Source organism: Acanthopagrus latus, chromosome 9 (genome assembly GCF_904848185.1).
Source record: "Acanthopagrus latus isolate v.2019 chromosome 9, fAcaLat1.1, whole genome shotgun sequence".
Lineage (NCBI taxonomy): Eukaryota > Metazoa > Chordata > Actinopteri > Spariformes > Sparidae > Acanthopagrus > Acanthopagrus latus.
In genome coordinates this window covers 3654700-3678382 of record NC_051047.1, presented here as the reverse complement: position 1 = coordinate 3678382, position 23683 = coordinate 3654700, and the positions used below count along the sequence as shown (strand labels likewise).

The 23683-nt window shown below is 40.9% G+C and overlaps 3 protein-coding genes and 1 long non-coding RNA gene across 4 annotated transcripts; 3 read left to right on the top strand and 1 right to left on the bottom strand.

Annotated features, from left to right (window-relative positions):
- Positions 1–5712: 5712 nt before the first annotated feature.
- On the bottom strand, positions 5713–6841 carry LOC119025903 (trace amine-associated receptor 1-like). Its single transcript, XM_037109919.1, has 2 exons — positions 6669–6841; positions 5713–6517 (listed from the first exon to the last, which is right to left on the bottom strand). The coding sequence occupies exons 1-2, from the start codon at positions 6839–6841 to the stop codon at positions 5713–5715; spliced, it is 978 nt and encodes a 325-aa protein (XP_036965814.1).
- Positions 6842–14759: 7918 nt separating this feature from the next.
- On the top strand, positions 14760–15912 carry LOC119025934 (trace amine-associated receptor 8c-like). The gene is made up of 2 exons (XM_037109965.1): positions 14760–14935; positions 15102–15912. The coding sequence occupies exons 1-2, from the start codon at positions 14760–14762 to the stop codon at positions 15910–15912; spliced, it is 987 nt and encodes a 328-aa protein (XP_036965860.1).
- A 2520-nt stretch (positions 15913–18432) lies between these two features.
- On the top strand, positions 18433–19435 carry LOC119026370. The gene is made up of 3 exons (XR_005077128.1): positions 18433–18564; positions 18683–18768; positions 18881–19435. It is a non-coding gene; the product is annotated as an uncharacterized LOC119026370 (long non-coding RNA).
- A 2832-nt stretch (positions 19436–22267) lies between these two features.
- Positions 22268–23469, top strand: LOC119025884 (trace amine-associated receptor 7e-like). The gene is made up of 2 exons (XM_037109898.1): positions 22268–22440; positions 22650–23469. The coding sequence occupies exons 1-2, from the start codon at positions 22268–22270 to the stop codon at positions 23467–23469; spliced, it is 993 nt and encodes a 330-aa protein (XP_036965793.1).
- Positions 23470–23683: the final 214 nt, after the last annotated feature.

Sequence of the window (23683 nt, the reverse complement as noted above, 5' to 3'; positions counted from 1 at the left end):
CGTGGGACAATGCATTGTGGACTTCCTGACCATCTTCTTTGGGAGTAAGATTTTGCACCGAGGCTGCCATGGATGCATTCCCCTTCTCTTCATGCAGGCAGGTTGGATGACGCTGGCCACATGTACTACATGTTTGTCGCCTTTTGCAATCCTTTGTGACATGTCCCTTCCACAGGCAGCCAAACAAAGTTGGTTTTCTCGAATGAATGCCCTTTTGTTTTCAATGGGTCTTTCTGCAAAGGTAGGGCACTTAGCTATGCCATGCATTTCATCCTCACAGACTAGGCAAGGTGGTTTTGATTTGAAATAGTATGTTCTATGCATCATAGCAGAAGTGTCAGGCCTGGACTAGAAAGAGAACTCAGATGCAGAGCAAGTAGAAATTCACAGGCTGTTATTCTGAAAATCTAAAGCTTCGGGATAGAGTGACAAACAAAACAGGCTGTGAAACAATGATAACCTGATAATCTACTAACTAAATAAGGAAACAAAAACTCACAAAATAAAACCACACCAACGGTGGGAACTCCACAAACCAGAGAAAACTAAATCACTGTCTACAAGGAAAATAAAAGACTGCAATAAACTACATTATGAGACTAGGCTAGAAAAAGTACTATAGAAATTCACTCAACCAGGAAGGCACAAGGCTATAAAACAAACTACACTGACAGACTAAGCTGTAAAAATTTAACAAATGAAAATCACTCCTCAGAGGAAACAAAAAGCTATAAACATACTGTATACTGCGAGTCAGGGCTGCACTGAAAAAAGTTAACAAACATAAAAATCACTCTTGTCGAGGCAAAGGATAAACAGAGAAAAAAAACAACAATGAATACAATACTTAGACTAGAACTTGGAGCAATGACGAAGGGCAGCCGTGCGCGATGGAACGAGACACTTTGGCACAAGACAAAGGGAGACATGGACTACAAGACACATGAGGGTGATGGGAAACGTGCAAACAATCAGGGATTAGGGGAGATGTCAGACCGGTGAAACAAGATGAAGGGCAAGTGACCTGAAACAAGAGGAGAGTTAGACTTTAAAATAAAACAGGAAGCACATGAGACAAAAACCCAAGACAAGACAAAACCTGTGTGACAAGAAGAGTTATTAGACTGGGTGCTGGTATTCAGAGTATTTGCTCTCTTAGGTAATCTGTCATCTGTAATCTGTCATTGCTTTTGAGTTCATCAAAAATGGGGAGGTGATGGGATTGCTTGCTATCCGGGCTTACTTTTGCATGGAATCTGTAAAATGTGAAAAGCTTGGGTAGTCACCAGATGCATCCAACTCATCAACAACAATCCTACTCCATCGGCACACGATTCAGTTTGGTCATTTCCTAAGTAATTTATGGTTTTCCTCCCAGGCGTTTTAGATGGCTAACTCTTTAACATGGGGCATAGCCTCAGCTCAGCCTTTTAAGAAGTTGCATTTTCTGAGGGCTGGAGGGTCACTTCCACTGATTTTGGGCCATTTCATAAGTTTGTCACGAAAGGTCTTTTGCACGATGAAAGGATTTCCATATCTTTCCTGCAACAATGCCAAAGCGCTGTAATATGCATATTCAGAATTCCTATAAAAGAGTCCCTCCACAGCCTCTCCTGCAAGATAGTGTTTAAGATAAAAGCATCTTTTCACAAACTGGGAGAGGCTTCTAGTCAATAAGGGCCATGAAGGAGATCTTCCAGTCAATACATTTTAAAGGGTCACCAGAGAATGTTATCTGTACAGTGGGAGACAGCCCGCTTACACTTAAAGAGCTTGCAATGGCCTGAGCCAGATTGGCTGTGTCTTGACTTGTTATTTCAGCAGTTGTCTGAGGTTGGAATGGCCCAGCCCTTGGGTTTAGTGAATAGCTGCTGGACTCCACCCTTTGGTGCAAAGAGAGGATCTCAGCAGGCTAACTCTCTTCTCCATGATTCTGCACACTGCCTTCAAGATTTGTATAGGCTCTCACCCGGGCTGCTGCCACTTCCCCTTCATTTTCAGCTTCTAGCTGTCTTAACCTCAATTTCTCTTTTTCTCATTTTAAGTGCATTTCAATCTCCTTCTGTTTTATTTCTGCCAACGTTGTTGCTACACTCTGTTTCCATTCTTTTTCCATTTTGCACAATTTTGCTTGTCGAACTTGAATATTTTGCATTGCCTTTGCCTTTTCCAGTGTTACTGCAAGCTTTGGCCTCAGCTCGTTTGCTAGAGACTGTGGAGAGAGCGGAGTGGATTGAGGATGTCTCTGTTTTCTGCCTTGACGTTGCCCTTTCCACTTTTAGTGAAGGCTCTGCTTTGGCCTCGGCTTGTTTGGATTGAGGAGAGGAATGGACTGAGGATGACTCTGAGATTACTGCCTCCATGATGGTCTATCCAAAAATGGAACCATGATTTTTTTTGTTTAGTGTCTCCCTCACCCTCCCTTTTTCCAATTCATCATTAAACGCCTCTTCAGTAGTTTCTTTTCTTTACACACAAGGCTGCAGATCTCAGCCATAAGGGAGATGCAGACATCCATTTTCTTAGTAATTTCTGGGGTGGAAATGCAGTTGTGTCTATTAGGCTCATAGTGTTCACACACTGTCATGTTTGTTTTTTATGTTTTGTTGGATATTATCAAGATTATCCAGTGCCTCCAGTTTCATTCTGGAGTCCCTTGCCATTTGTTTCCAAGAGTAGTATGCCCTACTGAAGTATTTCTCATGTTGTTTAGCCTTCTCTTCCGGCAGCTCCCGACCCTTGTCTATTAAAGTTCTTTCACCGGAGCTGGACCTGGATGGTTGACCTTCGATGTTATCCATCCCTTGTGATTTAAGTGACATTTTGAATGCTTGTTTTATTAAAAGGTTGTGTTCAGTATTCTTGGCTATGGTCCTTTTAGTTCACAAAGTAATCCCTTCACACATTCACAAAATTATTGACCAAAATGTATCATAATCTGTCACCAAAATCAACACACAATTACCATAAGCATAAAGGGTTATATTGCACTTTATTTTATTTCATTTCATTCAGGGATGGAAAATACGTGGGCTGATGTAACCGTTGTCAGACATATGACTTTTAAACCCTTGATAGCTAATTGTGGGTTTATTTCTTGACCTTAAACTCAAAGGCGACATGCAGTGCATTGCTCCATTCTCTTTCTGTCTTGTGCTTCTTTATTGTTTCAGTCCAGTGTCTCTCACTGAATTTTTTACTTGGGTTTAGCACTGTTCCTTTACTGGTCTTGTCCATGGGCCAAGGTTATATGCTGCATCGGCTGCTTACGTCAGGGAACAAAGGAGAATGGCTCGGACATGATGGTCAAGTTTTCACTGTACTGAACCTTTGGCATCAATGAATGAGGCGGAGAGATTCAAATGGGTGCTAAAAATGTATTATGTGCTGTAGCACCATGAAAACTATGGAAAGGAAATACAGAAAGAAAAAGAAAGAGATTAGATTAAATAGATGAATTTCCAAACCCTCATTCAATAGAAAAATAAAAGATACATTAAATGTTTACAATCATTGTTAAACTCGATCAACCATATCAAAAATAGTGTTGTGGGCATCCTTCAAGATAAAATAAACCCAGACACCCCAAGGATTAAAGTAACAGCCCAAAATTTGAGTTCCACATACCTCGTTCCACTATACCAAGGGAGCTAATCGTTTGTTATGATGAAGGTGCCATCTGGAGAACCATCTGCCTCCTAATAACAATAAAACAAACTTAAAACAGAACGCAGCAACGTAATCAACATATAGATGGTACATGATTACAATACATGGTTCAGAAGCAAGGAAGTGCCCGGGGAGAGGGAAGTCTGGGCGTCCCTGCTCAGACAGCTGCCCCCGCGACGTGAAAGAGAAAGAGAATGGATGAATGGATGGGTTCAGGAACAAACTTACTCGGAGAACCACAAATAATCCAAACAAAGGAGCGACTTTGCAGCACCGACACCACACCAACCCAGCGGAGACATAGGAGAAGGTGATGGAGATGCACACAGGTGAGGATACACACAGGTGGAGCTTACAGGACTCATAGTCTCTTCCCTTTTATACCTTTCTACCCCCACCAAGACTGGCCACTAGAAGGCAATCCTAGGTCATTTACCGGCTCAACAGACAGAATACAGATAGAGGCTGAGGTGAGAGATGAAAACATTGTTCACATAACTATGCGACCACAGTCGTGGTGTGGCTGGACCATCTAGGAACTGTGTGTGTTGCCACTCTGGCTGATTAGGTGTTGAAGAGTGGGTTTTGTGGGAAAGTTTAGAAGGCTAGTCTCTGGTTTATGTTTATGTTTTAACCACACTTTCTTCAAAACATCTGGACAAAAATGTCTCATATCATTTTTACATTATGATCTGATGAATAAAATAGCTTAAGAAAACCCCAATCAATGAAGCAGTGCTGAATGTCGAATTGAATGTGGTTTGAAGTTGGATGATACAGGCTGGGTGTATTATGTGTGACCAGGCTAGAGTGCATTGATTTAAATGTTGCTTCTGCAATGAATTGTGGGACAGAAAAATCTCTTTTCGTTTTGTCAAGAATAGTCCAGTGTTTCCTATCCTAAATGACATCTGTACTGAGCACTGATCACCTTTTCTCAGAATTTATAGAATGAATGGAATGAAGTTCTTTTTGGTTGCCATTACGTCTGGATCATTTCACTCAGTAACCTTCCTAAGCAGAAGGACAGCAGCACACGACTCCAACAAATGCCAGACATTCATTCTAATAGTAATCAAGACATTTCACTAAAAGCCACAAATGTCAAACTAGTGGTGCCATTTGAGATGAAGTTAGGGGCTCCACAGTGAATAGACTTCCTCCTTTAGGGACCATAAATCCAATCCAAAGTTTCAATCGGTAGCTGTTGAGATATCTCATTCTGAACTCATGGCACTTGCAATGTTCAGGAGGCAACATACTGAAAAAGTAAAATCACCAACAATATATCACAGTGCTCAAATAATTTTGTGTCCAATTTAAAGGCAGTATGAGGCACACATTTTAGATGTTTTAGATATGCTATGATTAAGAAGAATAACTTTGACTAAACTGTATATTTGTAAGGACTGGTTGTTTTCATAGCATTATTTACTAAGGTCTGTGTTATTTAAAAAGTAAATGTTTCTTAAGTCATACCTGTAAATAGGTATATCGAAGCCACAAGGAAATGAGAAATAAATGAATCGACCAAAATTCAAGAGTTGTTTCAAGTGGGCTGGTATGCTGGACTTCTTCAGGTTCTGGGCTCACTGAATTTGCTGGCTCTTAGTTTTATTAGTGTTTGTAGGTGTTCACATACAAAATGGCTGCATTTAAGGACTGGCTTGTATCACCCATGAAGAAACAGTACCTGCTCAATTCTGTGGGTCACAGACTTCAGTCAAGTATAAAACGGAGTGCAATTTCAAACATTTTCCTTTTGTTCTGATGTGGATAATAACATCTGAAAAAACACTACTAGAGGTTGGGAATGGAAACTCCATTGTGCTTACCACACAGCCACCACCTCAAAAAAAGGTTACAGCCCTGATCTGTACAGACTACACAGTAAACCAATGCTGTTTTCAAAGAAATAATGGAAAATTAACAAATCTGAAGTTGCTTCTCTGTTCTCAACTCAGTCTTTCTTAGAGAATATCATATTGTAGCATAAGCAATGTGAGGACACACGTCTCATTTCAGGCCCCATACAGAGTGTCTCTACAGTATGTTCACCTCACTGGAGTCAGGCTGCAGTATCTTAAATGTAACTATGAGCTTAATTGATTTTCTTAACCAGGGATAACAAAAGGCATAAACCACAGGATTTAGACAGGAGTTAAAATAATACCACCATAATACAAAGGCAGCAGATGCAGCATTGAGCAAGCTATCTTGGCCTGTAAGGGCAACACAATAATATGGACAGAGACATATTAGAAACAAAACTACAACAACTCCAAGAGTCCCGGCTGCTTTCAATTCAGATTTCTTTGCAGTTACTTTCCCTGTGACAGCTGTAATATGAGACCGCATGGCACGAGCCTGAGACACAGCCACTACAAATACTCTCATATACAAAACCACAATAACAGTAATGGGAACAATGAAGGAAAAAGTGAGATCTACAAGTCCAGCAATGTAGTTAATGAAAAATATACACTCCCCAATGCAGGAGTGATCCCTGCCTGGTTGTTTCATTATGTCCTTCAGGATCAGACATTGAAAAATTACAGAACATATCCAACACAGACAAACACACATCTGAACTCTTTTTTGTGTGATTTCACTTGAGTAATGCAGAGGATGACAAATAGCCACATAGCGGTCAACAGATATGAGAACCATGTTTCCTACTGAAGCTGAGGCTATAGTATAATCTAAATACTGATACAGAGTACACATGAGGTCACCGAGGAACCAGCAGCCGTCTATGAGCATAATTGGAAAGAACATGAGGAGGCCAACGATGAAATCTGAGACAGCCAGAGAGAGGAGGAGGAGGTTGGTGGGGGTGTGGAGCTGCCTGGAGAGGAAGAACAGCATGAATTTAATCATTATTCAGAGAACAGCAAATCGAGCATATGACTGAAATATGATCAGATTACTATTTCTCAGTTTAGATGTCAATACATTTTACTACTATTTATTATTTTCATATATTTATGAATGTCTACTTGAAGTGGGAGATAGAGATGATGACCAGCAGGTTAAGAGCTGCAGTGAGCAGAGCGATGAAGGACAGCAGAATGTAAATCAGCATGGTCTCAAAGTGAGGACGTATTGGCTTCCTGCAGGAGCTGTTGAGGAGTTGTGGAAAGCAGAGGTCAGTGTTCTCCAAGGTCTCCATCACCAGAGAGAGGAGAACCTGCTGAGCTCTGACAGCTTTTTGACCAAAGTTTTCCATCATACAACTCATTTATCACTGTCCTTCTAGCTCAGCCCTCCTTCCTCCTCACCTCTGCTGCTTTGTTCCTCTCCATAGAGGGTGAAGTATTATGCCTTCTTTGTTCCTCCTCCTCAATGTTGGTGACTCTGGTTTATGTTTATCTCCACCTTTGGCTATCTGCCAGATGTCACAGGTCAAAGTTGGCTGAGCTCAAGTGTTAAATGTTGCTCTTTGTGAAAGCACATTCTTGCCCTAATCTTTGTGCACTTGACATTATCCCATCTGGAAGAAAGCCCATAAATCTTTCTTATTCCTTGAAATGCATAGAAAATTATCCCAAAACACCTATCCCAGGCTAGTCAAAATGAAATGCAAAGCTGTCAGTGAACAGTTGGAGTACAGACATGGTTTGGGGCTCTTTTGAAAGGTTATGAAGATGATGTTGTGCTGGGTCAGAAGAACCTGAATTACCACTTCAATGTTTAAATACAAAATAAGCCTGAAGATGACCTGTAACAGCCTCTGTCAGCTGATAGACACAATGGGCCCTATTTAGACAGTCTATGGCCATGTCCAAGTCCATTTTACTAGTTGAACAACAGGCATGGCACACAGCAGCAGAAACTATATGTGTATCTCTACATTAACAAGTGCATTTGCACACAAGAAACAGGTGATGAACTTCACTGATCATTTAAAACTCCTAACTCATTTAAGAGTTTATAACTACAGCTTTTAGTTTGCCAAGATATATGATACGGTACATGACTATGTTCATGGATATGTTTAAATTAGCTGAAAGCAGCCTCTCAAATCATAAAATCAGAGCATATTAAACCTTCTGTGTAGGTGCTTTTTGTTCATCCATAGCACAGTCACTTTCTACTGCCTCAAGGTAGCAATGTGCCCGAAGTGCACCTGACCACACCTCATTTTACTACCAACAGGCCAAGTGGCACTTAGTTGGACGCAGAAACATCTGTTTTTTTATGCAACGTGGGTGCTGGGTATGAAAATGACAGCTGCGAGAGTCACGTGATCGGTTGGACAGGATGGCGGCTTAATTTTCTTCTCCTCAACCCCGACTTGTAAAACACGTTTCATATACCCGTAAGAGAGTTTTCTTTTGATATTAGAAGTTATATCCTGCCTTTTGTGGATAAGATGTCTGATGCAAGCAAGAAAGGAACAGCTTCATCCTCAAAAATGACTACACCCGAAGTTGAAGCTATCGCAGAACTCGTGCTAGAAAAGCAGCATGGCTACCTGGAAGCACGTTTTGACCCGCTGGAACAAATCGGGAAAGACACCGAAGAGAAGTTATCCACTATACAGGCGGACTTAACATCTTTAAAAGGAAGTATTGGGAATGTGAAGGCAGAAATGGGGAAGATTAGGTCCGAGGTGAAAGGCAATTCTTCTATGCTAATTCAACATGAGGATGTACTTGAACAGCTGCAATTTAAGCTAGCTGACATGGAGGATCGCAACAGGAGATGCAACGTCCGCATTGTTGGCCTTGCTGAAGGAGTGGAAGAATCGAATGTGGTACAATTCCTGACGAATTCCTTGCCAGAGTGGTTTCCCACCTTGGGAGATCTTAATGGCGAAATTATGAGGGCGCATTGAATATATAAAGACGACAGGAATAGGACTGGTCCCCGTACCATGATTTTCAATGTCCTTCGCTTTACCACCCATCAACGCATCCTACGAGAAGCTATGAAATCACCTGCCACTGTGAACGGACGAAGGATTTGCTTTTCCCCAGATTACAGTGCCTACACTCTCCGGAGATGCCAAGCATTCTCCCAAGCCATGAATACCACGAGAGCCAAGGGGATTGAATTCTCTCTACGGTACCCTGCCACGTTAAAGATCAAAACAGGGGGACAAACTGAGTCGTTTCAGTCTCCTAAAGACGCCGAGGACTTCGTCAACTCTCTGTCGACGGCTGGAGCTACGGAGAATCCGCACCAGGTTCCATTGGACACGGAGGTGCAGCCAGCTAATGACGAAGAGTAACTGCAGAGGACTACATTCCCCACCTCTCCTATTTTTCCCCATATTTTTTGCAGCTTTTTGGAACATACTGTCCGGGACATATTTTAGGAAACCTTGTGCATATATATATATATGTTTTTTACTGTTGTCTGTGTGGTATTGGAGTAGCTTAAACTGGATCGCTAACCTGGACTAGCTAATGCTAGCGCTTTCTGGCTGTGACCGTGATACAGTGCCTGGCGCTAACCGATATTTTTGTTAAGCTTTTGGACTTTGCATGGACCTTTTGAAGTTCATTTGAATTCTTGTTTTTCATATCTTCGACTAGCGGTATCCTATTGCATTTGCTTTTGTTTTTCACTTTTTAACTATTGATTGGACACTATGGACAGCTGCAATTTTTTTTTTTTTTTTTTTTTTCGGTTGTTGGACTGTTTGTTCTCAGCATTGGAGAGGTGAAGGGTAAGGATAATCTGTTCTCTCTCACAGTAGCATATCAGTATAGTGCTACTTCGGCAACCTACTCTGTTTGCAGAACTTATTCTGTGGATTGTTATGTTTTACTGTTAACTTTGTGGCATATTTAGCTCAGGTTGGACACAGGTCTTTGGGTTGAGCTTTTGGATATTGCTGCCCCGTATCCATACGTGGTCACGGGATCAGCCTAGAGTTTTGTTTGCCTGCCTATTTTATTTTAAGTGTAATGTCTCAAGTTATGTCCTGTCTTGTCTGTCAATGTTTGTCCTTGTGTGTTGTTTTCGTCTTTGGGGGATATTTCATTCTGTAGATATCTTGAATGTTATGTGGGGAAATTCAACATTTGTGTCAGGGGGTTATGGTTATTTGCTTATGTGCAGGGGTGTTAGTTATGGTTGCTGCCAATATTTTTAGTTCCCCGGCTTACTCTTGAGATCGGGTCAATATAATGGGTGAGCTATCTATTTTAGTATGGAACGCGGGTGGATTAAATACACCACATAAGCGGACTAGTGTGCTGTCACTACTCCGTCGTAAGAAAGTTGATATTGCCCTTATACAGGAAACGCACTTGTTAAATCCTGATTCTAAGCGCCTGGCTAATAGATTTTACCATGTCATTGCGTCCTCATCAATTAATACGAAAACTAGGGGAGTGGTGGTTGTAACTAGACGTAATCTTCCTATCAAGGTGTTGGACATCAGGGCGGACAATGTAGGCAGGATGGTAATTGTGAAAGCGGAGATTTATGGGTGAAAAATCGCTCTTGCTTCAGTTTATGCCCCAAACAAATTTGAGAAAGATTTTTATGACCGTTTAACACGTTATATGCTTGAACTGACTGAGTATTCAATAATAGTTGGAGCTGATATGAATGCCGTGTGGGATGTTGCTCTGGATCGCTCCCATTCACGAGCCTCAAGGGACCAGGAACTGGCTACTGTTGCTTTGCGATCTTGGGCCCAGAGTCTGGGTCTGGTGGATGTTTGGAGATCAATGAATCCGACCCTAAAGGACTTCTCTTTCTTCTCTCACAGGCACAAAACATTTTCTAGAATAGATTTTCTGTTTTCATCCCCCAACCTTTTTCAAAAAAATTATACTGCTACTTTGCTTCCTTTTGCTCTGTCAGACCATAAAGGTGTTTTCTGTCACACCACTTTGAAATGCTTGTCCAAACGTGCCACTAGGTGGCGCCTCAATTCTTCTTTATTAAAGAATGGGGATTTTAAAGCGCAATTCCTAACTGGGTTGGATGAGTTTCTGTCTTTTAATGCGGGCTCTGTAGATGACCCAAGGATTTTGTGGGATGCAGTAAAAGGTTTTATAAGAAGTAATGCCATACTTTTTAGTTCCAATTTATGTGAAGTGAAATCTTCCAGATTGCAATCTCTTGAACTGGAATTTTCCAGACTAGATTCTCTTTTGCAAAATAATTACTCTTTGGACATTGAGACCAAACATGATTTTGTTAAAAAAGAGATTAATGACATCTCAAAGCAGCAATCAGAATTTCTAATGCATAGAACTAGACAGAAGTACTATTTTCACGGATCCAGACCCAGCCATTTACTGGCCATGAAAATAAGATCTAATGACCATTTTGCAGATATCCCTTCTATTAAATCAGCTGCTGGTCTCATTACAACAGAACACAAACAGATTAACAAAACATTTAGTGATTTTTATTTGACTTTATACCAGTCTGAGAGACAATTAAATAAAACCGAATGTGAGAATTATCTTAAACAACTAGATTTACCATGTCTGTCAGTAGAAGACTCTTTGAACCTTGACAACCCATTAACGTTAGAAGAGTTAGAAAAAGCAGCATCGTCTATGCAGCCTAATAAGTCTCCTGGGTTAGATGGAATCCCTCCTGAGTTTTATATTTTATTTTGGGAGAAATTAGGTCCTTTACTCTTAGACATGATCACAGCATCAATTAAGACTGGCAGTTTTTCAAGAGATGTCAATACAGCTCTTATTTCGTTGCTCTTAAAGAATGAAATGGACCCCACTGACTGTGCTAGTTATAGGCCCCTGAGTCTGTTAAATGCAGATCTAAAAATGTTTGCTAAGCTACTTGCGCGGCGTATTGAAAAGTTTATGCCATTTTTGGTTCATTGTGATCAGACTGGATTCATAAAAACTAGACTTGCATCTGATAATGTTAGACGACTTCTTCACGTTATTGATTCTGCCAAAGATGTTAAAGCCCCACAGGTTGTGCTGTCTCTTGATGCTATGAAGGCCTTTGATAGGTTGGAGTGGTCTTTTTTGTGGTCTGTGTTGGAAGTTATGGGATTTGGCAAAGGGTTCATTCATATGATTCAGGTCCTGTACTCTAGCCCTAACGCACAAGTTCTAACTGAGCAATTATTTTCTGCTCCATTCCCTGTCACAAGATCATCAAGGCAGGGCTGCCCCTTAAGTCCATCACTTTTTGCCCTTTCACTGGAACCACTAGCACAAATGATACGTCAGTCTGCTTCCATAGATCCCATTTCTATTTTAAACACAGAACACAAGGTGGCTCTATTTGCGGATGATGTCCTAGTCTTCATGGAAAATCCAAATCAATCATTACCAAATCTTTTGTCAGTATGTGAGGAGTTAGGCTCTTATTCTGGATTTAAGATCAATTGGTCTAAATCTGCTCTTCTTCCTCTAAGTGATGCTGCAAGAACAATCCCTTTCCCTGTTAATGTCCCTGTTGTCCAACACTTTAAGTATCTTGGAATAAAAATCTTTCCGCCTTCATATCGCATTACAAATCATATTTTTTGGAAATGCATAAAACTGTTAAGAATGACATGGATAGGTGGGCTGTCCTGCCAGCCTCACTTCAGGCCCGGATTGCTATTGTTAAGATGAATATTTTACCGAGAATTAACTTCATCAGTTCAATGATCCCGCTCTGTCCTCCCACGGATTATTGGAGGAAGCTGCACTCTGACATTTCCCAATTTATCTGGAACAAAAAACGTCCCAGACTTAAATTTTCTACATTACAAAGAAGTAGAGAACATGGTGGTTTAGCTGTACCAAACTTTAAATATTACTTTTGGTCTTTTGTGCTGCGCCCTGTTGTTACTTGGCGTGATCCTGACACACCGGTATCTTGGCTTGGGTTGGAGGAAAAAATAGTTGAGCCATGGAGTTTAGAGGATGTTCTCTTTTCTAATATTTCTGATAAACAAACCATGCTACGTTTTGGTCCCTTAGTTTCAAATGTGATTCGAACATGGTGGCTAGTAGAAAAACATTGTAAGATATCCTGCAAATAGCATACATTTCCCCCTCTGTTCAATAACAAAGGTTTACTGATTGGAGGGAGACCTATTTCATCATCACACTGGAGAGATAGAGGTATCCACTACCTAAACGATCTATACACGGACACTGCCCTGGGTTCCTTTCAGGATATAAGACTTTTATTTAATTTACCAGGTTCTTCTTTCTTTTTTTATCTACAGATCAGATCAGCCATGAAAGCATATGGCGTACCCTGGCAGCAACCATTGCCCATTCACCCCCTAGTTAGATTGGTTTCAGTGCAGAATAAGACCAAGGGTACAGTATCTCTTTTCTACAAGTTTATTTTAGAATCCTCATACATTGAATTGCCTTTAGATAGATTATGGAGACAAGATTATCCTGGTTTAGATCCAGAGTTTGATTGGGAGGATGTTTGGGAAAGTATTAAGGAGGCATTGCGTAACCCTAACCACCAACAAATACATTTTAATTGCATATTTAACTCCTCGTAAGCTTTTCTACATGAAACTGATAGACTCCCCTTTGTGTTCCTTTTGTAATCTCAAGTCTCCTGGGACCTTTTTACTTATGATGTGGGATTGCCAACCAGTGGCACAGTTTTGGAATGTTGTTGCTTCGACACTGCAAGATCTAGTGGGTGAACCTGTGCCAGTGACTGTCCCTGTCCTGATATTAAATGACTTATCAGCACTAAATGCGCCCCGACTAAACAAGCGCATCATCTTCGCTGGTCTCACAGCTGCCAAAAAGCTTGTGGTCACAAGATGGAAACAATCACAGACGCTTGGTCTTAGACAGTGGATCCTTACCTTTTTAGATGTGGTCTATATGGAATTGTCAACCGCCTGTATTCATGGTGCCACAGAGAAAACATTGGGCGACTGGCAGACAGCAGCAGAATCTTTAAAAGGCTTATTGGGGTAACTCTCTGGTCCTTATTATCCTCGCCCCCTGTATCATTGACTGACATTTTTCCCCTGTGGTGTGTGTTGTCTGTGTGTGTGTTTGAGTTGTTGTCCTTGTGTTTGTCCAACTCATATCCTTTTTTCTTTAGCTTTTGAATGCGTCCCTTTGCATATAGGCAGGCGTGCATGGGGTTGCTTTGTTGTTTTACTCTACGTGTATTTTTTCTTATTACTTGTTTCATGTTATTCGTTTGTGTTAGGTGTGTTGAGCTTATGCATGGGTGGGTAGGGATTGTTTTATGTAAGTCTCTAAGTCATACTGTAATTTTACTTTGAATTGGGAGTTTAATTTTGTGATGTATACATGGTCATATAATTTCCATGCCCACTTTTGTGTTGTAAATTGATTTGTAACTGCTCAATAAAAATTTGATCACAAAGAAAAAAAAAAAAAGAAAATGACAGCTGCATCAGTCTGAAGCTAGCATTTACTGCTTTGCACCTAGCATATGATAGACTAGGTCCACAAGAAAAACATGCATAGTTCTATATGCACTTGTTAATGTAGGGATACACATATAGTTTCTGCTGCTGTGCGCCATGTCGTAGATTATCCGTTGTTCAACTAGTGAAATGGACTTGGACATGTCCTAAAAGCCCTACCTGGCTGCACTTTTGACTGCTGCCATAGACTGTCTAAATAGGGCCCATTGTGTCTTCCAACTGACAGATGCTGTTACAGGTCATCTTCAGGCTTATTTTGTATTTGAAAAATTAAGCAACGAATTGGGTTCTTCTAACCTAGCACAAAATCATCTTAATAACCTTTCAAAAGAGCCCTAAACCATGTCTGTACTCCAAATGGTTCACTGACAGCTTTTATTTTAGTTTGGGCTTGACCGGGATGGGTGTTTTGTGATCATACTCTCTCATACTCTCAGAAAGAGCAACATTTAACACTTGAGCTCAGCCAACTTTGACCTGTCACATCTGGCAGATAGCCAAAGGTGGAGATAAACATGAACCAGAGTCACCAACATTGAGGAGGAGGAACAAAGAAGGCATAATACTTCACTCTCTATGGAGAGGAACAAAGCAGCAGAGGTGAGGAGGAAGGAGGGCTGGGCTGGAAGGACAGTGATAAATGAGTTGTATGACAGAAAGCTTTGGTCAAAAAGCTGTCAGAGCTCAGCAGGTTCTCCTCTCTCTGATGATGGAGACCTTGGAGGAAACTGAACTCTGCTTTCCACAACTCCTCAACAGCTCCTGCAGGAAGCCAATACGTCCTCACTTTGAGACCATGCTGATTTACATTCTGCTGTCCTTCATCGCTCTGCTCACTGCAGCTCTTAACCTGCTGGTCATCATCTCTATTTCCCACTTCAAGTAGACATTCATTTTTTTTAAACTAATGAATTGTAGTAAAACGTATTGACATATTGGCCAATATATACTGGGTGGTTTTGACAACTGTGAGAAATAGTAATCTGATTGTATTTCAGTCTCTGAATGATGATTGATATGTTAAATTCATGCCGTTCTTCCTCTCCAGGCAGCTCCACACCCCCACCAACCTCCTCCTCCTCTCCCTGGCAGTCTCAGATTTCTTCGTTGGCCTCCTCATGTTCTTTCAGATTATGCTCATAGATGGCTGCTGGTTCCTTGGTGACCTCATGTGTACTCTGTATCAGTATCTTGCATATGTTATTGCCGCAGCTTCAGCAGGATCCATGGTGCTCATATCTATTGACCGCTACGTGGCTATTTGTCATCCTCTACATTACTCCACTGAAATCACACAAAAAAGAGTTCAGGTGTGTGTTTGTCTGTGTTGGATATGCTCTGTAATTTTTCAAAGTCTGATCCTGAAGGATATATTGAAACAACCAGGCAGGTATCACTCCTGCATTGGGGAGTGTATATTTTTCATTAACTACATTGCAGGACTTGCAGATCTCACTTTTTCCTTCATTGTTCCCATTACTGTTATTGTTGTTCTGTATATGAGAATATTTGTGGTGGCTGTGTCTCAGGCTCGTGCCATGCGGTCTCGTATTGCAGCTGTCACACAATCAGGGAAAATAACTGCAAAGAAATCTGAATTGAAAGCAGCCAGGACTCTTGGTGTTGTTGTAGTTTTGTTTCTAATATGTCTCTGTCCATATTATTGTGTTGCCCTTACAGGCCAAGATAACTTGCTCAGTGCTTCATCTGCTGCATTTGTATTATGTTTATATTATTTTAACTCCTGTCTAAATCCTGTGGTTTATGCCTTTTGTTATCCCTGGTTAAGAAAATCAATTAAGCTCATAGTTACATTTAAGATACTGCAGGCTGACTCCAGTAAGGTGAACATACTGTAGAGGCACTGTATGGGGCCTGAAATGAGACCCTGAGTATGAATAGACAAATGTACATGTCACAGTGAAGAGTAATTGAAATCTGTGAATCACTTGTGTGTCTTTGCATTGCTTATGCTACAATATGATATATGATATTCCCTAATCGAGAACAGAGAAGCAGCTTTGTGTTTGTTAATTTTCCTTTTTTTTTTCTTTTGAAACAGCATCTCTTGGGTTTATTGTGTGGTCTGTAAATCTTAGGACTGTAACCTTTTTTTTTTTTTTTTTTTTTGGTGGTGGCTGTGTGGTATATGCACAATGGAGTGAAGAAAACTGAGTTTCCATTCCCAACCCCTAGAAATGTTCTTTCAGATGTTATTATCCACATCTGAAGAAAATATTTGAAATTGTTGCATTGAATAGTTTTATACTTGACTGAAGTCCATAACCCACAGAATTGAGCAGGTACTGTGTCTTCACTAGTGATTAAGGCCAGACCTTCAATGTGGCTTCAATAAACCATTTAACAAGTTAGACAAAATAGTACATTTTAAAAAAGAAAAAAACTATCCCATCTCTTAGGGATAGTTTCTCAGATTCACTACTTTTTAAATAACAAAACATTTGTTAGTTATCCTATAAAAACAACACTCAATCCTTAAAAATGCAGTTCAGTTAAAGTGACTCTTTTAAATCATAGCTAACCTAAAATATGTGCCCGATACAGCCTTTAAATTAAACACAACATGATTTAAGCACTGTAATATATTGTTAGTATGTTGCCTGCTGAGCCATGCAAGTAGCATGAGCTCAGAATGAAATATTTCAACAATTACAGATTGATTGCCATGAAAGTTTAGATTGGATTTCAGGTCCCCAGAGGAGGAAGTCTATTGACTGCAGATCCCCTAACTTCACCTCAAATGTCAGCAATAGTTTGAGATTTGTGGCTTTTAGTGAAATGTCTTGATAACTATGAGAATAATTTTCTTGCATTTGATTTAAAACCTTTGATTTAAAAGAGCACCATAGGACATAAATTGTTTTATTGGAAGTTAGACAGACAGACAGACAGACAGATAGACGGATAGACAGATAGACAGATAGATAGATAGATAGATAGATAGATAGATAGATAGATAGATAACCTTATTATTTCCTTAGGGGAAATTAGATCATCATAGCAGCAGGTACATTCAAGTACAAATAACTCTACACATGAACATGAACAAGCATTGACATCATTGTGTATACAGAGTTTACTAAAAAGAAGTTTTTTGAACAACTCACATTACCAGCTGTATCTTCAGCGCGTCGCCGTCATGGCAGACAAAAACTGTCGACCCCTAAGTACAACCTAATAGGAAGGCTTGAGGAGCAGTCAACCATTACATATTACTTTACTATCATATTGTAAGAGTCCCACGTGTAATTACTGTCTATATGCGTACATCCCAACAACATAACATACATACATTCCTTTACTCGCGGTAAAGTGTTAAGTTAGCATTGTCAATAAAGACACATTTACGACAGGACTTGTCGTCAAACCAGCCCAGTGGCATTAGACTTGCATATTCATCAGGGCACGGTACCCATCCGACAGTCTCTCTGTGCCATGATAATCTCAAGCGGCACGTACCATTATGTGTCAGTGCAATAACATTGGCATGATAGCAGCATACCACTCCGAGAATCTGTATGCTAGTCTGGGGATCGGTATGTACCACTCCGAGAATCTGTATGCTAGTCTGGGAATCGGTATGTACCACTCCGAGAAGCTGTATGCCATTCTGGGGATCAGTATGTACCACACCGAGAAGCTGTATGCCAGTCTGGGGATCGGTATGTACCACACCGAGAAGCTGTATGCCAGTCTGGGGATCGGTATGTACCACTCCGAGAAGCTGTATGCCAGTCTGGGAATCGGTATGTACCACTCCGAGAAGCTGTATGCCAGTCTGGGAATCGGTATGTACCACTCCGAGAAGCTGTATGCCAGTCTGGGGATCGGTATGTACCACACCGAGAAGCTGTATGCCAGTCTGGGGACCGGTATGTACCACTCAGAGAAGCTGTATGCCAGTCTGGGAATCGGTATGTACCACTCTGAGAAGCTGTATGCCATTCTGGGGATCAGTATGTACCACTCTGAGAATCTGTATGCCAGTCTAGGGATCAACATACCTTCAGCCACTTTTCGATCTCGGCATCACTCGTCGGTTTTCACATTTGGTCTGTTTCAATGGACCCCTTTCCCTCTCCCTCAGCTAGTCACCTTCGCTGGGAGGCCCACAGCCCTGCTCACTACACCCTTAAATTTGATTATAATTTTGATTGAATGTTAAAAAAGTGTAACTGTGCAATAAAGTTTACAATAACCTCCTCTAGACTGTACGTTGAACTTTACAGTGAATTATGTACATAAAAAAGAGAAGCGCATCTATGCTCAGTGATTTCGAACCTGTGGCCTTTTCTTTCTGTGTAATACCAAAGCGGTTGTATCAACCTAAATATATCCTGGGGGCAAATACCCCTAGGTGGCATCGTTGGATTTGAATTTAACCTAACCAACTTAAAAAGTACACCCTTGCTGCTTTGCCACATAGATGATGGCCTGACCAGGGTTGGACTTGATTGTTGAAGCAAGATGTAATGGAAAGTAAGATGGAAGTAAGGCAATGATAAGTAGCCCATCTGTCAGTCCTGATGTCACATTTTGTAAATCTTTGCATCCCTGTGTTGATATGATCTTGTGTAAACCTTTTCTCTTGCTGCTTTGTGTGTTTAGAACAAAACTGGACAAGATGGGCCTGCAGGAAAAAGTCGAGCCCCAGCAGGCTTAAAAAAAAAGTGGCAGAACCCCAAAAATACAAAGTAGGTGCAGGTCTGAATGATGAGGTGGAAACTAATTATATTTGTTTTACTCATAATAGTTAATCAATACTGTGCTGAAAATTGCTGATGTGGTTGATTTCCACTGCCTTAGGATTGCAAGGGGACCAGCGGGAGTGCCAGCCCTGCTCTTTGGTCCTGGTTTGTCCCCATGGATGAGGTGTCCACTGCCCCCCTGTCCTAATTGCCTCTAACCCTGTGGAGCTGAGCCTGACCAGGACGACAACAGCAGGAGCCAACCAGGGCCAAGGAGGAGAACACCAAGGTCTCTATTGTGGCACCCCATCCATGTCTACAATTCTGTTGGAGAAGGTTCAGCAGCACTGCCAGAGACTCTCTGCTCAGCCTAACGTCCTGCCTGGTGTCGACGTTGTTGAAAAACCTGTCTAGGACAGTGACGGCCATATTGACCCTGCAGTACAGGGGTCTGGTCTGGATCTTTTGTTAATAAGATAATTCAATTCATTTTAGAGCTTTGATAGATGATGCTGAATCTGTTAGTCGATCCACTTATCAGTCTCTCTAGGCCTCTCAATCTGGTTTGATTCATGGCTAAATATTTTGATATTTAATTGAGGTCAAGGTTCTTTACCTATTAATCAACTGTCAAGGTTATATGGCATCCGATCAACAGTTTATTTGTCTAACATTAAAGGAGAACTTCAGTCTATTTAAACATGCAGCTTCATTGCTCAAGCTACCCTTGACTTGCCAGTACCGAAGACAAGAACACATTTGGTCCAACCATTACAGGGCTCCATGAACAGAGAGTTAGCATTGACAGCTAACAGCATTGGGTCAAAACTTTACACTGTGTTTTAAGCATCTTAACATGCTCCAAATCTCACCCCAAAAGTTATGCAACATCAGCAGACACCTTACAACACAGCACTGTAGCGTGTATGACTCAAAATGAATTTAAAAAAGCAGTTAAAACAGTGTGTTTGTGCAAGGAGCTACATACCGGTTTGTTGACATCCGTGTCTTCTGGTAGCTAGACCAAACTAGTATGTCCATTGAGTGTGCGCTTAACAGGCTATTGTAAGGCTCATGGCTCATGACAGGTTGTAACATGGACATGTACATTATGAACAGAAAAACAAAAATGCTAGTATACGTTTCTGACTGCAAAATTCAAGTTTCCGTCTCTGCCAGTGAGGGAGCTATTTTCCTCCCACCTATCCTACTATATATATATATATATATATATATATATATATATATATATATATATATATATATATATATATATATATATATATAGTAGGATAGGCGGGAGGAAAATAGCCTCTCTATGCATATCTGCAGTATTCCTCATATAGGTTGCCAAAAACAGTTACAGTTCGATCTGTCCGATCGACACACCATCAATAGGCGCAGCCAGCTTATCTGTTCACACTGGTTTGGTTCACCAATACTGCGCCTCTGATACTACCTCCTGAGGCGAATCAGTGCTGGAGCGAAATTTCACCCCTCGCCACCACCAGCCATTCACACAGAGGAGTTGGCATTAGAATTGGCGCAGGATCACCGCATCAAAATACCAGTGTGAACAGGGCTACTGACAGAGGAAGCTATGAAGAGAAAATGAGAGTAACCAAAAAAAGTAAATCTCAGCCTCCATATTATTATTATATTAAGTTTTAAAAAAAACAATGTTCTTCTGATGGGCAAACTGCAAGGGGTCCCATGCTGGGCCAACAAAGTGCCTGAGAGTATAGCAGAGTTTTGTTGGCAATGGCTGGATACAGTTTTGTGTGGTTCAGACTCAGCTGGACATTAGCATGACGAAGGAGCGAATTATAGACTTCAGCAGGACCACTCCTCCTCTGATCCCTGTATTGGGGGAGCATGTTGAGTTGGTTCACTACTATAAATACTTTGGAAGTCACCTGCATGACTACAGAGACAAGCACAGAGACAAAGACTCCTACTCCCAAGATGCTTCATAGGCTGTCATTCCTGCTGATGCCCTCAAAGTTTATAAATCATCCCCATTCCAGCTAAGTGTGGACATAAGTGCACTAGCAGGCAGCCTGGGTCCTAACCGGACTTAGCGTTGCATTCTCTGTAACTAGTGTATTTTTTTAACAAAATTACAACCTACCTTAAAATCTACAAAGGAAGGCAACCGGAGACACCCTAATTAAATGCCCGAACCACTGCCAGTCTTCCCCAAAATCTTGAGACTCAGACAGGTTCATGTGCTCCTGATGTGTTTTGTCATTTGTTGAGTCCAATGACAAAACACCTCCTGAAGGTTTCCCCATCGTTTCCCATGTGACATTGAAGTCTCCCATATAAACTAGAGTCCCCCGATGAAACCCCTTCCATGGAGGCTGGGAGCTCCGAACTGCTGTTGGGTGTGTAAATTATGGTAGAGTCAGCACATTGAAAGGTACATGTGCTGTTGGCTACACGCTGTCTTGACAATTTAACACTAGAATGGCTAAGACGGTCATTTTAACCATTTTCAAATTTATATGTGCAATAACTTTTTTTTAAAAATTTGTTGTTGAAAGTGTTTGTGTTTGTTTGTGGACCACGCCTCTTATCGCAGGGTTTCATTGTGACATTTTTCAGGCAGTTTGCCACTTCTGTTGTCTCTCTTGTCTCTAACTATGTTAGCAGTCTCCAGCTGTGCTTTTTTGCAAATTTACTTGTAAGTTAATTATTATATAATTGTATTATGTTGCCTGGTTGGCACCATGGGCAAACAAAAATGGAAGTCCCCCCCCCCTCTATGAATCAGCAAGCGGAGCTGTTCAACACAAAGGTGCTGAAGTGTGGAGATGTAACTCTGACTGTGTATCAGGGAAAGCAGAGGAAGAATGTCTGCATCCTGAGCACCGTGCACACAGGTGTGGGCACCTTTAGTGGGGCGAAACCAAAACCAGTGTCTGTGATTTACTACAATAACGCCATGTATGGCATGGAAGGCCTGGACCAGATAAATGTATAATTAAGCTTGTTTAAATGTAGCCTACATTTTGGTGTTATTTCATTTTTTGAAAAAAAAAATCATGACACAATGAATGCATTCATCACTCAACTGGGTTTTTACATGAGAGATTATAGAGTTTAAAATCTAGCAGTCAAAATGACCACTTACAGCCATCCTGGCAGTTTAGAATTCAGACATGTGCAGCAAGTCACAAAGGGGTTTTAGTGTAATTTTTGGTAATTCTAAAGTACTCAGTAGACCTTCTACCTCTACTTTCAGTAAATAAGGCAGTAACGTACCAAGTTACCCAATAATGATGATATTAAAGAAAGCTAAAATTGTCCTTGCAGAGGATGATGAAAAAGATTAGAGAAAGAAAGGGAGGGACTTCAGAAATAAAGGGAGGAACGTCAGTCTTTGCTGGAGAGAAAATAGCAAGAGCAAGTCAGTGAGATGAGGAGGGATAAATAAATCAGCTGTGTGACAAGGAGCTGCAGTCAAAAAGCTGCTGGAAATCAGGATCTTCCCTCTCTGAAGATGGAGACTACAAAAGGAGCTGAACTCTGCTTTCCAGAACTCCTCAACAATTCCTGCAGGAAACCCATACCGTCTCAGTCTGAGGCCATGCTGACTTACACTCTACTGTCCTTCGTTTCTCTGCTCACTGCAGCTCTGAACCTGCTTGTCATCATCTCAATCTCCCACTTCAGGCACAGATAAATGCTTCTTTTAATTTTAATGTTCCATTTGTGTTTCTTATTGTAGAAATATGTATTTGAATTTAATGTTGTAACTAAATAATTTTAGCAGGCTCTCCAAAATAGTTTCATATCCATGCAAAAGCCCCATCCTGCTACTGCATTAACTAACAAGCTATTGTAGATGATAATATGATTTAATTATTATTTTTTCTCCCCAGGCAGCTCCACACCCCCACCAACCTTCTCATCCTTTCCCTTGCTGTCTCAGACTTCCTCGTGGGCCTCCTGCTGATGCCGGTTGAGATCCTCTTGACAGACACTTGCTGGTTCCTGGGTGACCTCATGTGTGCTCTGTATTATGTTGCAGATTTTATCATCACCTCCTCTTCAGTTGGAAATATGGTGCTCATCTCAATCGATCGTTACTTTGCTATTTGTGACCCTCTACATTACACCACCAGAGTTACTCTGGACAGAACAAAAGTGTGTGTTTGTCTATGTTGGATCTGCTCTATTCTCTATAACAGTGTAATTTTAAAGGACTTTCTGAGACATCCCGATTCCCACAATTCCTGCTATGGAGAATGTGTCGTGGTCCTCAACCAGATTACAGGAGCTGTTGACTTTGTCTTTACCTTTGTTGCCCCAATTACTGTCATAATCGTTCTATATATGAGAGTATTTGTGGTGGCTGTGTCTCAGGCTCAAATTATGAGGTCCCACATCACAGCTGTCACACTGCAGAGTTCAGTGTGTATAACTGCCAAGAAATCTGAGATGAAAGCAGCCAAGACTCTGGGTGTTTTAGTGATTGTGTTTCTAATATGTTTCTGTCCATATTACTCCCCATCCCTTGTAGGCCAGGATATTGAAGACAGTAGTTCATCTTCACCCATTATAGTGTGGCTGCTGTATTTTAACTCCAGTGTGAACCCTGTGATCTATGCCTTATTTTACCCCTGGTTTAGAAAATCTATTAAACTCACAGTAACACTTAAGATACTGCAGCATGACTCCTGTGATTCTAGACTACTATAGAACTGGTGAGTAATCCAAATATATGGAGTATGACATATGGAATTTCACTGTTTTTAACAAGTCACTGAAATCAAGTAAAAAGGTGTCATGGCCTGATAAAAAAAAAAAAAGTGTTGTTCTCTTATGCTTATATTTACAACCATCATGTGTCATATCTCTATCAGACAACCAGCTGTGTTCATTTTTATTACTACATCTGAAACTCAACATGCTT

Coding starts and splice junctions, on each gene's coding strand:
- LOC119025903 (XM_037109919.1), bottom strand. CDS start 6,841: ATGGAGACCTTGGAGAACACTGACCTCTGCTTTCCACAACTCCTCAAC. Junction 6,518..6,668: donor ATCTCTATCTCCCACTTCAA/GTAGACATTCAT, acceptor CTTCCTCTCCAG/GCAGCTCCACACCCCCACCA.
- LOC119025934 (XM_037109965.1), top strand. CDS start 14,760: ATGATGGAGACCTTGGAGGAAACTGAACTCTGCTTTCCACAACTCCTC. Junction 14,936..15,101: donor ATCTCTATTTCCCACTTCAA/GTAGACATTCAT, acceptor CTTCCTCTCCAG/GCAGCTCCACACCCCCACCA.
- LOC119025884 (XM_037109898.1), top strand. CDS start 22,268: ATGGAGACTACAAAAGGAGCTGAACTCTGCTTTCCAGAACTCCTCAAC. Junction 22,441..22,649: donor ATCTCAATCTCCCACTTCAG/GCACAGATAAAT, acceptor TTTTCTCCCCAG/GCAGCTCCACACCCCCACCA.